Source organism: Coloeus monedula (assembly GCF_965178545.1).
Source record: "Coloeus monedula genome assembly, chromosome: 13".
Taxonomy (NCBI): Eukaryota; Metazoa; Chordata; class Aves; order Passeriformes; family Corvidae; genus Coloeus; species Coloeus monedula.
This window is the reverse complement of record NC_138793.1, coordinates 1,378,943-1,392,578: the sequence shown is the minus strand read 5'-3', so window position 1 is coordinate 1,392,578 and position 13,636 is coordinate 1,378,943. Positions and strand designations below refer to the sequence as shown.

General features: G+C 41.2%; 1 protein-coding gene across 3 annotated transcripts in view; it reads left to right on the top strand.

Annotated features, from left to right (window-relative positions):
• GARRE1 (granule associated Rac and RHOG effector 1) overlaps positions 1-13,636 on the top strand; it is a 57,889-nt gene that overhangs the window by 25,358 nt on the left and 18,895 nt on the right. For all 3 annotated transcript variants that reach the window (XM_082290091.1, XM_082290089.1, XM_082290090.1), the window contains exons 2-4: positions 2,615-3,944; positions 10,916-11,122; positions 13,476-13,616. In XM_082290091.1, coding sequence (XP_082146217.1) covers positions 3,450-3,944; positions 10,916-11,122; positions 13,476-13,616 — 843 coding nt within the window. In that variant the 5' untranslated portion in view covers positions 2,615-3,449. The remainder of the gene's footprint in view (positions 1-2,614; positions 3,945-10,915; positions 11,123-13,475; positions 13,617-13,636) is intronic.

Genomic DNA, 13,636 nt, shown 5'->3' with positions numbered 1-13,636 from the left:
CGAACTCAATTTGCATTTGCACTCATTTTCCTGTGATTTCTGTTCCCTCTATGCAAATGTGGCCATTTTTAGAGCAGCTTGTGCAGCTGTCTGATTCTTTGGAAGTTCTTGTATCACTGGAAGGAAACACCTTGATTTTTTTTTTTTTTCCCCCCTAAGGTGGCAAGAGGTAGATTGGCCTAAAGTGCATCCAGTCCAGTGTGGAGCCCTCACTTTTAGTCCATGCACCAAAAGCAGTGGGGAGCTGTAGCACTGGGGAAGGGAAGGGAGAGCGTGGGAACCTTCTGTGCTTCACTTTTTCAGGAAAAGATGCAAAAGGAGGAATGTTTATTTTGTATGTAGCATGTCAGAGAGCTCATTACAGAGTTTCAGACATAGTATTCAGACACATGTCTGGTGTTGAGGCATGCAGCGTTCCTATCTTTGAATAAATATTAGCTGAAGATACAAGCTGTCCTCTTAAACTTCTGTGTAGATTTTATTAGGAGGGAATTTTGAAGCTGAAGAATTGAGTAAGTGCCTGCAAGTTTGACGATGAAGTTGTCTAGAAGCAAAACACAATGATCTGTTGTTTTTGTTTATAACTGTAGAAAATATGAAACCACCTTATATTTTCTATCCATTGCATTTATGTTCTTTTAGGATGCAGCAGGTTTATGTATTGGCTGAATGTCTGACCGTTCCAAATGATGAGTTCAGTGTTTGATCCTGAAAGGCTCCATGTGTAATCACAACCACCGAGCTGAGGTGCATCTCTGATAATCTCATCTCATTCAGTGCTCCAGGGCTTGAAAACCCCTCCTTCCTAGTTTTTTCTTTCATGATCATTTCTTAAGTTCCTCTGCAATGGGAAATTTCATGTCTGCTTAGGAAAAACAGTCACTAATTTACTTATATGTTGCATTTAAATTAACCAACTCTCTTGTTCCATCTGCATTTATATGCAATCAAGGCAACCAATTTAATCATGCTCTCCACTGTAAGGCACCATAGCTTCTAAGGCAAGGAGAAAATTATTTTCAGCTATGCATATGACATCAAGACTTCCTAGAAAATTAAGCTTTTAATGAGTTTATTGCATTTTGACACATTCCATGTGAATTTTGAGAGAAGTGTAAAGTAGTTAGGGAGGTAAGTAGTCAGTTTGGAGTACTTCAAGGATGCTGAAATGCGTATGGCAGTTTCTCTGAGTTTTAGGTTTTAAAAAGTGGGAATACAAAAGAACATTTGCTCTAGATCTCGGAAGCAGAATCCTCTGCAGCAATGACTTCCTGAAAAACTTTTATCCTGTTGTTTTAGTGGGAGTGAGACTATCCAGCTCTGGATGTTGTTTTGTCCTGCTGTGTCTTGCCTTCTTCTGTTTCTGTGGGATGCTTGTACCCTACATATGTAGGGATATGGGAATGAAGGAATATTGTGTGTGTTCGGGCAGGTGGAAATAAGAAATTTTGACTGAAAATAAAATATTTGTTCCGTAACCATTTTGACAATACTACTGCAGGTTTAATTTCTCGAATATAATAGCTAAAGGAACATTTTGCTGTTAAATGAAAAGGTTTCCAGATTATTCTTCAAGTACCTGGGAAAAAAACCCTGATTACTGTTTGATACTATCCTTGTACATTGCAATTGCTGCAGTAAGGAAAAAGATGTTCATGTTTGATAGAATCAAGTGGGGTGTGTGTAGGAGAGGGAGAGTGGCCTGAAGTGTGACTGGAGCTAGGACTGGGCAGACTGACGGAAGGAATTGTATCCTTCTGATATTGGCCTGTCACTGTTGATCAGTGTCTTGAACACCTCGTGCTCCATCTTGGTCCTTTCCCACTGCTCAGGCTCTGTTCACCTTCCTGCAGATGCCTTCAAGGACCTCTTGGCTCTCCAGCTGCACCAGGGTTTGCAGTAGGAGCAGGGCAGTATAGAAGTTGTATTTCCTCCCTACTTTGCTGTCTGCTGAGACTGTTATTTAGACCAATCTCTCAGGCAGTTGTGCCTCATATACCACCTTGTGTATGAGAGATGCTGCCTGCCCATCACACTGGAATGGGACTTGAATGTTGTATTTCTCAGCTAATCTCAGGTAGGATTAGGCAGATTTGTCTGTTGTACTAAAAAAGAAATTAAGGACTTGTATCTGTTGACATAGTAAACTATTAAAATGAATGGGAGAGTTCTGCAATAATTATGATGTATGAAAAAAAGTTTAAATTTATTTCATTCTTTCATTATTTTTAAAGGATGAGGTTAGAAAATGTGATTAACTCCCCTTGAGCTCTGCAGTAATAACCTTTCTGCAGTAATAACTCCTTCTAAGAGTAATAACCTGCTCTTAACTGTGCAAGACTTGCACTGGGAATTAGCCAGAGTCTTAAAGTTTGACAGCCTAGAATGAAAGAATTAACAAGTAAGTATTCAACAATGTTGAGTTTAGTAACAGGACGACACTGACTTGTAACAGCCTTTTAGGCTGTCAGTGTGGCTCTCGCTCTCTTTGGATCTTGGGTGTTGTTGACAGTGTGTGCCCAGAAATGTGAACCAGGACACTGCAGGAGTTAAATTTTTAAACCTTCTCATTGTTCTCTAACATGTAAACTTTTTTTTTTTCCCCCCTTCACAGGAAATGACCTAGAGGCCTTACAAATACATTTGTGCATTTTTGTTCTGAGTCTGCAATTGAGGGCAAACGCAGTCTGGAAGCACCACTTCTTAATGTTACAACGGAAACAACTACCTCAACAAACAGGGAAAGGGGAGGAAGGCTTGCAATAACAAACACTCTAATTTTTAATAACTTATACTTGCAAAGTCTTCTGTAAACAGTCCAGATTTTTTTTCCCCCTCCAATATTAAGAAGAGACACTACAAGTAAACTGAGTTGGCAGACTGGATCTGTCAAAACATTTGAAGATATTTGATCTGCTGACATAAGGATTTGCTTTTTCAAGGAAAGAGCCTCTGCACTGCTTTTATAATCGCTGTTGATCGGTGGTTTGCTCCACTTTTCCTGATACTGCTAATGGGAAAATTGTATTAAGGTATTGCTTCTGAAACTATTATTTGCATTGACAAAATTAACTTTTGTAGACATAACAGCAAGTGACAATGTTATGCTCATGAAGAACTCATAGGCGATCACTTCCCTGCTCCAGTTGGCTTTTCTGCGTGCGGAGGGGATACCAAACAAGAGACAGAGCATTATTAAGATACTTGGGCTTGCTTTTTGAATACAGTTTATAACTGCAGCAGGGCTGCACCGAACACTGAAAACACGGAGTCAGCAAATCTGCTGCCTTTCCCACTGCTGATACAGATTATACAGACGCTTGCCTTTCTGAAATGCCTTTTGTGAAACCTATGTACACAGTCCTGCACTGTTACTGTACATAGATACTCGAGGAAGGAATTTGACAAGTGATTGTTAATTCAAGAACTCTCTGGACAAGCACTCACTTATGTATTGCTGCAGTGCACAAGAAAGCAAAATGGACTATAAGCGGCGCTTTTTGCTTGGCGGGTCCAAGCAGAAAGTGCAGCAACACCAGCAGTATCAAATGCCCGAGCTGGGCAGGACCCTGAGCGCCCCGCTGGCATCGGCCACCCCCAGCGCCCCCCTGGTGTCCCCGGCTGCTGCGGGCGGCTGCTCCCACCCCGCCTCCCACACGACTCCGATCGCAGACATCCAGCAGGGAATCTCCAAATACCTGGATGCACTCAACGTGTTTTGCCGAACGAGCACTTTCCTTACAGATCTTTTCAGCAGTGTATTTAGGAACTCGCACTACTCTAAGGCAGCTATGCAACTGAAAGACGTGCAGGAACATGTCATGGAAGCGGCGAGTCGACTCACAGCAGCAATAAAACCAGAAATAGCAAAAATGCTGATGGAACTGAGTGCAGGAGCTGCAAACTTCAAAGATCAAAAAGAGTTCAGCCTCCAAGATATTGAGGTAAGTTACCTTGGAGGATACTGTTTTGCACGTGAATTTGTATCATTCCTTTTTAACTGAATTTCTGTTCTCAATCCCTTCTGCACCAAAAGTTTTCTCCACCTTGCTATGTAATTGTGGGTAATGCTGGTGAAAAAAGAGACTCTTCATTTCTTTTTTATCAAGAAAGTACTAAGTCATTTGCAGGATCTGACCTCCATCTATATTAAATTAGGTATTTAGTAGGTATTTCTGTAGAAGAACCAAGTAGACAAAAGTTTTCAACCATTTTCTGTTTCATGTTAGCTAATGTTTCTAACAATGTTACGCCATCATATTCTAAATCAGCCTACACTTTCCTTGGTATTATCCATTCCAAGGGAAAACATGAGTACGTGGGAGTAGCATATTGTCATCAGTGTTTGAGTAAAACTGCGTATTAGTTGACTAATAATATTTTATCCCTCTTTAGAACATTTTTGTCTTTTTGAGCTGTTGTGTGTAAGAGGAAAATACCAGACTGTGTGAGAGATCAGTGCTGTGAAAATTTGTCATGACTTTGCTGTAATGTTCATACACCGGCAGCAAATGCCCAAGAATCAGGATTCAGAGAGGATCCCCAACTTCCTGCCATGCCTGGCTGGGAAGGTCTGGATATTTCTCCTCTAGTAAATGTGTTACGTAGCAGGCAGCGTTAAGTGATAGTCACAGATAAATCCCTGGAGTTTTAAGTAGTTCCTTGTGTTTTGACATACTTCTTTACTTCGCAGCAGTCTTTGCAAAGTTATTCCTTCAGAACTGCATCCTGAGTGGAAAACTTACTTTGAAGTTCTCTTGGTTTTGATTTAGATTTCAGGTAACTTTGTATGAGTGAGTGTTTGTGCCTGTCAGGCATTATCTGCTTTCTCTAGCTGCACCACTTCCAGATGGAGTCCTTAAGGAGGATGCAATTTGTCTGTCCTAGCTCTCCCTGCAGTTGTGTACTACAGTTCTCAGTGTTGTATACTTGGTATAGAATGAAGTAGGATGGGCTATATATGTGTTATAAATGCCTTCTGTAGACTGGAATTTTTAAAGACAATCCAGTAGCATCACTCTTTAGCTAAAGCTATAGCAAAAAAAAAAAAAAAAAAAAAAATATAGCTTTGGCTTAAGCAGCAACAGAATGTAAGGATTTGACAGCAACTCATGTGGTTGTTCTGTGGGTCAGTCAGGACTGTGGTGTAGATGTGTGAATTCCAGAGGCAGAGGGGTTGGGTGGTTGTGCCCAAGGAGCAGCAGCTGCTCACTGTTGAAATGGACCTTGGCAGAGGCCAGTACAGGAATACATTTTGTTTGTAGGTGACTTGAAAGCACAGGATGTAAGTATGCTGAGAGACCTGCTGAACTAAAAATAATCCTGAACAAACGAGTTTTCCAGTTGGGATGGAATTCAGAGGGGAAAGCAGAATGTTGCAATATTTAAATAGACTTTTTCACCTCAGGAGTGGAGCTCACTGGGCAGCAGTTCTGGAGAGCAGTCCTAGGGCTTGTGGGAGTCATGTGTTGGGTGATAGTGTTGTGCAGTTGCAAGTAATAAATCAATGCTGTTTCTGTTGTGCAAAGAGGCAGTTACCATGTATCTAACACAACCCTAACCTGCCAGAACCATCAACTGAGCCCTGAACTCTTCACTGGTTTTTATGGCCTTAAACACAACAGTGCACATGCACAACGCTGCTGGTGCACTTGGAGAAACAGGGAGCAACTGGAGAGGCAGCAGAGGAGAGTAGCAAGAGTAGTCAGATATCCAGGAAATAGGACATCAGAGGACAAATTGAAAAGATGGACTCCACAGAAGGGGAGGCTGAGAAGGAAAATGAGAATTGCTCAAGTATGTGAGAAGCTGCCAGAACATGTCAGTGTCTGTTCTTCATGTCCGTGTAAGGTGGAGCAAGGAACTTAAATTTCAGAAGGAAAGATTTACATTAGATGCTGTGGAAATCCTTTGTAGTGTTAGTGGAGCACTGATGTGGATTGCTATAAAGGGTAGGGAGCAGAGCTTACAGAAGGGATTAAACCTGCATCTGGCAGAACTGACCCAGGTGAAATTGCTCCTTGCTAGGGGCAGAATGATGACCTGGTGAGATCCTCTCCCATTGTGCTTTTCTGGGATTTGAAGACTGAGCTGTTGATGCTGAAATTTTAATTTAAAAGTATAGTTTCCTTTTTTCCCCCCTGGTGGATAGAGAAGTTAACATTTCATAAAAACTGCCAGCAGGATTAAAAAACTCACAATGTAAGCAGAAAAATATAAAGGGCTCGCCTGACTTCATCAGAGTTTGCTGAACAGGGAAGTGATGGGGGAAGAGTGTGAGGCAGCGTAATTGTTCCCCTGGAAAATACCAGGAGGGGAATACAGGTCTGTCTGAAGTTGTTTTTGGCAGTTTCTCCAGTAGGTGACTGAAAGAACTCTCAGCTCTGTCAGAGAGAATTGAGAGATGGTCAAACACCTGAGTGGCAGCTCAGCAGTTCCCTAAGAAGGGCTCTGCAGTCTCTCATTTGGTGGATGGAGGCTGGTGGTGTAGAAGCAGTGGGAGGTGAGTTGTAATTCTGGGTGCAGTGGGACAGAACCCCAAATTCATGAGAAGGACATGAGAATGAGACTTCATATGCATGAGCCCAGCTTAGGAAAATGCAGTTTCCCTAAACCTTGCTTAACACAGGCTGTATGTTTTTGGGAGGAATGAGGAATCCAAGTGGAGCAGCTTTGGCTTTAGGAATCAAGCAGAGAGCTGTGGCTTTTCTGAGGTGCCACACGTCTTTATTCACTGCAGTGGGCTCTGCCCCCCAGGGAAGGCAATGTCAAGAAAACTTAAGCTTTGATTAACATACTTGACTTGAATTTGGACTGAAAACTGTTGTGCAGCCTGGGCTATAGCACCACGGGGTGAGGTTTTTAATTTATTTATTGTTACTTAGAACAAAGCTTGCTAGTTCAGAGCTGTCTGCCAGGCTGTGTAAGAAGGTGACTTCTCTTGATCAAAGTGTGTTGACAGATGGAGTTTCCCAAGGTTTCTTAATTTCAGAAGTGCAAATGCTGATTTTTTTTTTTATTATTTTTTATTTTCTTTTCCCCATTCCAACACCTTTGAATTCTCGGGTGTTTTGTGCCTGTATGGGTGAAGAACAGCTTGGAAATCAGGGTAAATGAGGGTGTGTTTTCCATATCTGTTTGTCAGCTGGGGAAATGCAGTAACTGTACTTCAGTTAATAAAAGCATTAAGGGAAATCCGTGGGGAAGAGTAAACTGGTAAAAGTAAGTGTATTTCCCCATCTCTTGTGAAGCTTTGCAGAAGCCTCAGTACTGCAAAATATAAAGAATGACCTGTAGTTACTCAGGGCTTGTGTATTGTCTCAGAAGTGGTAGTAATGAGAGGGATGTACACGTTGCCTTCCTGAACAAAAGGGAAGCACGAATGGGCAACAGATCTATTCTAGGGTGCTCTGTTTTGTATTAAATGGAGATAATTTTTGGCTTTTATGTGTGTAAAATAGCCTAAGATTTTTAAACAAGACGCTTGTGAGACAAAAATGTCTGAATAATTATTAAATGTAGGTTTTCTGTAGCAAACATTGTAAAGCTCAGTTTAACTGTTTTTTAAAAGATTCTTTCCTGGGATTTACAGGGATTGGCTCCAGACTCTTCAGAGTTGAGGAACTGTTAGTAGCAAAAAAATATGTTGTCTTACATTTTAATTGCTGCTTTTAATTTTTAAAATGCTTCACACTTGATTGTTTTTTTGCTAAATGATAGTGACCACTTCAGTAGCTGTCAAGATTGGATTGTCACGCGTGGCTTTTAGGGTCACTGTTAGAAGAAATGAGTCTGTTGGGTTGTCCAAGTCTCCTAATAGTGTAAAGGTGCAGCTTCTGCTGGAATGTAGTTCAGTCTGCAGGTGATTCCTTCCCATGGGCAGGATTGAGTCTTCCTTTGGAGGTTTCTGTTCATGAGATCACTCACTGGAACTGCAGGGCATTGCTATGTAGTGAAAATGAATAATATTCTGCCCACTTCTGGTAATGTACAGGAAGGTTGTTAGTTCATGATGGGACACACCAGTTCAGTGGCAGCCAGGCCATGCCAATACTGACTCTGTTATGAGAAAACGCTGAATAATTCTGTTGTGATGTTTGGATTTTTGAGCATTCTGCTTGTTTAAGGAACCAGCCAAAAAAAAAAAAAAAAAAAGGAAAAAAAGAAGAAAGTTCTGCTGCATAAAATGGTACTTGGAGAACTGCAAGTCAGTGTTTGTACCAAGTATGGAAGACTGGCTCTTGTTATTTGCTAACTTTATTACTGGTAGTGTTCTGTTTTAAGGAATCTGTTGTACAAGATTTGCTTGCCAAGCAGTTTGTATGGCATCACTGTTTAGCAATGAAAGCTGGCAATTTGTGTACACTTTGTCCAGTGGAATATTCCAAAGTTGATTGCATGCCCCCATTAGGAGGATAAAGTGGGACAGAGTAACCTAACACTTCATCTCACCTGGTGCTCCCCTTGCTAGGGAACCAAAAGTCCCATTGCTTCCAACTGCCTCAGCAGGAAAAGAAAGATTCCTTCAGGCAAGGCTCTGCTGAGACAAACAGCTCTCCTGCCTGGTACAGGTCAGGGAAGGCAAGGTGCTGGGGCTGTATTTTGTGGGATGAAATGTTGGAAGCTGAGGACCTCATTGTTTATGCAATATAAATGAATCTAAGGAATTATTTAAGAAAACATCACCACTCCCAAGGAGATCTCACTGGTTGACACCTGAGATGATTCCGGTTCAGCTTTGATTCCTGCATAGTTTGTAGGGTTTGTGCTTATTCTGGTCTAAAAGGAGGAGAGTCACACACTTCTGCATGGGAAAGTAGGGAAAATAAACTTGAAAAAGAGGTGGTAGTGTCTCTAACTGTGGAGAACTGCATCTGTGTGCTGACACTGTTGCAGGGATGTGCAGCAGAGATTCCTTGTGTTGCTCTGCACAGGGGTCAGTGCCCAGCCCAGGCTGGGGGAGGTCACCACCAGCTGCACCTTCCCCATGGATGAGGCAAAGTTTGGGCTCTTTGGCAGAAAATCTGACCAAGTGAGCTTTAAAGTGAGCTCTTTAAAGTGAGTTTGGCACCTGCCATTAGTCCAAAAGAAATGTTTAACAGAAAGTCCTTCACCACTTTGATAGGGAAGCAGTGAAAACCATCCTTACCCATTTTGGAGGAGGGCTGAAATGGATTTTTTTCAAATAAAATAAAAAGTTCAGTAAAGCAGATGTTACTATTTTTGTTCACTGTTTAACATTGTAAATTATAGTAGGAATGTTGTGTGCTGCCACTTAAAACCTAAATCATTTGTTTATTTTGAACGTTATTCCCAGGCTGGGGAAACTTCAACCTTTGTACCTTAAATATTCTTTGAAATTTAATCAGCTTGAAATTCCTAATGAGTACTAGTTTCATCTTCCCCTGAGAACTGCATTCTTCCTACACAGAAATAATTCAGATCACCAGTTGCTTCTTCCTGCAGTTTTCTCATAAATCTTTCTAATCTTGTAGAAAGGAAAGTTGGAGTTTTCTTCATTTTATCATTTGCTGACTGTTTTTTTTTAATAAGGCAAGCTCCACTTTCAGAGGTCAGTCAAAGTACCAAAAATGTTTAATTTTATGCCTTGTACAAAGAAGGGAAGTGATTGAACCAGAATGGAATGTCAAAAGGAGTCTGGATGCAGTGGAAAAGAGCATTGCCACCAGTGGTTCTTCTGAAGTAGATAGTAAATGCATGTAACTGTTCGTGTGACCGGAGAGTCCTGCCAGGAAGATACATTGTGTCTGAATAGTTTTATTCCAGAAGAATGTAGCTGAAAATAAGCCAGATGATTTAGTGGCTCCAAGGCATGATGGCTTTGTACATTATCTGTGTATTTTATGAATTATTCCTAAAATGGAATTCTAGTTGAATCTTTTTTTAATAAATCCAAGTCAAATACACATTTAAAAGCGCTTTGTCTGATAAACTCCATAAAAGAAACACTTTGAATAGCTTTTAAATACTTTCTACAGGGACTTGGAAAATCCTTCTTTCTCTGCAGCTCTCTAGTTACACTTGGTTGTCAGCTTTTTCCTGCCCAGGGCGCGCGGCCCCGGAGGCAGACGGAGCGTTCCCGCTGGAGCCCTTGGCTCTCCAGGATGTCCCTGGATGGTGGCACTGCTGGTTTTTTGCACCAAAACCCTCTGACACAGAAGCTTTGCTGTGCTCATGGTACCTGAGGCATCTGAGTGTGTTTGGGCACAGTTAGAGGGACGTGGATGCTGAGGTGGGATCTCCTCCCGGCTCCGTGCTGGAGCTGCCCTGGGCCGCCGTGGCCTTTCCGAGGGAGCGGGGCAGGGCCCATTTCAGCGCAGTGTTCCGAGGGCACATCGGTGCCAGGGCTCAGCTTTGGGCAGCGAGCGTGGGGCTGTGGGGAAAAGGCTGCTGATGCCCATGGCCTGCCCATTCCACTCTGCCTGGAGGGGGAACTGCTGGGCAGACTCCTCACATTTTATGTTAGTATTTTTAAACGATTTGCATTTTGTTGTTGCTGTTTTGGGTTTTTATCAGAAATTCAACCAGGTCTTCGTGCAGGTAGGTTTTGCTGTTGACTTGGTCCTTGTGATAGTATGCTACTCCCATTTTTGTGCTTGATTTTGCCAAGTAACTGAGCAAGTTTTTCATTTGTCAAGTAGTCAGAACTTGAGTACAGAACTAAAAATGACTCAAGATTAGTCTGGTGTCCCCTTCATTTATAGAAACTAATGCTCACTTACTCTTATTTTAAGTAAATGATTGAATATCGTATGTTACTTGTGATCTGAAGCATTAATTTAAAAAAATCAGAGTTTAATGTAGTTCCTTACCCCAAACACCAAACAAAAAGAAAGAAGGGAAACTTCCATGAGCTTTCCTATGTGTGTGAAACTGGTTTGTTTGTCTTCCACAGGTACTTGGGCGATGTTTCTTGACAGTGATGCAGGTCCACTTCCAATTCCTGTCACAAGCTCTGCAGAAAGTCCAGCCAGTGGCACACTCCTGCTTTGCTGAAGCTGTAGCTCAGGAGAGGAAGAACATTAGTGGGACTGGAGCCTCAAATATAAGCCCCACAAATGAGCTGGAAGATGCAATAAGATCATGGAGAGGAGCAGCAGAGGTATGGAGCTCTTACTGTAGTCACAGCAGACTTAGTGAAACCCAAAGTCAGCCTGGGCATCCTAACAAAGGAAGAAAACAGCTGATTTTAAAGACATGCTGCATTTGAAGGGGGGAACATGGCACAGTTGGTTTCAGACACTGAAATTCATTTTAGTTATGTGATGATTGCACTATCTTTCCCACTTGTAGTTTCCTACATAGATAGGGTTGTGCATTAGGAGCACGCAAATAGTGCAATCAGATTTTTGTTATTAGTAATGAACTACCAGTGTTCAAATAGGGCAGACGGAGGGAATTAGAAATAAAAAGCTCAATGAGTTTTTGTGAAAACAGAGCAAAATCTTGATGAAAAATAATCTAGATAATATCTATTTCTCTCACAGTTTGAGCATGAATTCTATTTCTTACTTGAAAGTCTTTGTGGTGGTTTTTAACACTTTTGTCTTCATGCTGTTAAGCTTGATGTTGCTTCATCCACCCATTGCTGGAATGTGACCCATCTTACTTAAATGTGCCACTCTCTGGACTTGCACTTTCACAAACATGTGTCGTCTGTGAAATCCTTACTTTGCCAGCCAAAGCCAGTCCTTTATAAAGACATTCAGTTTTATGAGGTTTTCTGCTTTCCCTGACGCTACTGAAGTCTGGAGACTGATAGGTCAGAATGGATTCAGACAGAGTGTGTATTTTCCCTGAATTCAGATGACTTGCAGCATGTGCTGTTGCAGTCTCATGTGGCCCACATGGCTTGTTAGTCATCCTGGCTGGAAATCTTGTCTCCATTTATCACTAATATCTGCAAGGTGTAGAAAAGCAAACGAGTTATATGAATGAAGAGGAATTATATGTGATTTTTACTGCAGCCTAAATTTACTTCACTGGATGAAATAGGGATTTGGGAGTGCTTTAGGTGTATTACAGATAATCATAACAGTCTAATCCTGGTATAGCTGTACTCCTTTGGCAAAAAAGTAGTTAATTTTACATGTAATATGCCTAGTTTCTTAAAACTATTACAATTTCTAGAAATGCCATGCAATTGCTATCAAATTTGCTCAAAACGTGGTTAAAATTAAACTTGACTTCACAGAATCCGGGAGCTTAACTTTCTTTTTTTAACTTTTGAACAACCCACTTCAGCTATTTCTGTTTTTCAGAAATAAAAAACCTGTATTTCAAAATAGTTTAATACAAGTGTTAAACTAATCAAATCCTGTATTAAACATACATGGAGAGGAGAAAGATAAAATACAGATTCTCCATAGTTCCAGAATAACAATAGAAGAAACTTCTCAATTTTTATGATGGACTGAAGTAACTGATTGGGAGTATTTGTGTGGGTTATTAGGATAGCATAAGAAAAACATGTGGTTTCTAACTAAAGAAAATCTCTCTCTCATAATTATAGATAGACTAATATACAAATCATTTTGATAGAAGGGAGATTTGAAATACTGAACTCTTTACCAATTTTCACTTTGGAGTGGAAGGCAATCCATTGTTTTCCTATAAAATCAGCCTGTCTGGCAGGAGAACACTGATGCTTCAGAGTAAAGTTTAACGTGATGCTTTGTCAGTAGCTCAGAACTGGTTTTGCTCTTTAAGATTTACTTTGGGAAATACAGTAATTCTGTCCATGAGGTGAGCCCATGTCTGTCCATTGGCTGTAGTACCAGAACTCCCCAATTTGGACATCCTGCTTTAGAGCAAGACTCCTTCCTAGAATGGAAAATAACCCACATCTATTTGCTTTACCCTGCTCAGCGATGTAGGATTTTACAGCTAAAAGTAGATATTTGGCTTATTTCTTGTTTTTCAAAATCATATTACACAAAGCTATTTTCTTGCTGTGCTAAGTTGATCTTAGCATTGTGTGGCTCTTCTCAAATTGCACCACAGAAATCACCCATAATTTTATGAAATGTGTCATCCTATGAACACAGGAGTGCTTGTACACATGATTTAGCATATTTTCTGTTTCTGGGGCAAGTTTTTGTTGTAGTTATGAGTCCCTCCTCAGGTAACCACAGCCATGGTGTGGCCTGTGTAACAGGATCCCTGGTCCTGAGAGGGAGCTGAAATAGTAACAGCAAACAATGCTGAATCCAAGTGCTGGCCCACACCCCTGTGCTGTACAGGTTGCGTCAGAGTTCTGCTTCCAAAGTAGCAGTAGAAGCTGAGTAAGTTATAATAAAATCTCCTCCAGGTCCTTTCCCCCAGGTGCTGCTTCTCATCTCCTGTAGAAGGTTTTAAAGTCTGTGGGCTTTTTTGTTCTTCTTTGAAATTTAATTAAGTTTGACCTGGTTTAATGTTGACCCTCCTCACCCTGGATTTTTTTTTTCACATTACAGGCCACATCTCGACTGCGAGAAAGAGGATGTGATGGATGTTTGGCAGGAATTGAAGTTCAGCAACTTTTCTGCTCACAGAGTGTGGCCATCCCTGAACATCAGCTCAAAGAGCTAAACATGAAAATTGACAGTGCTTTGCAGGTGGTTTTTCAAGTCTGCTG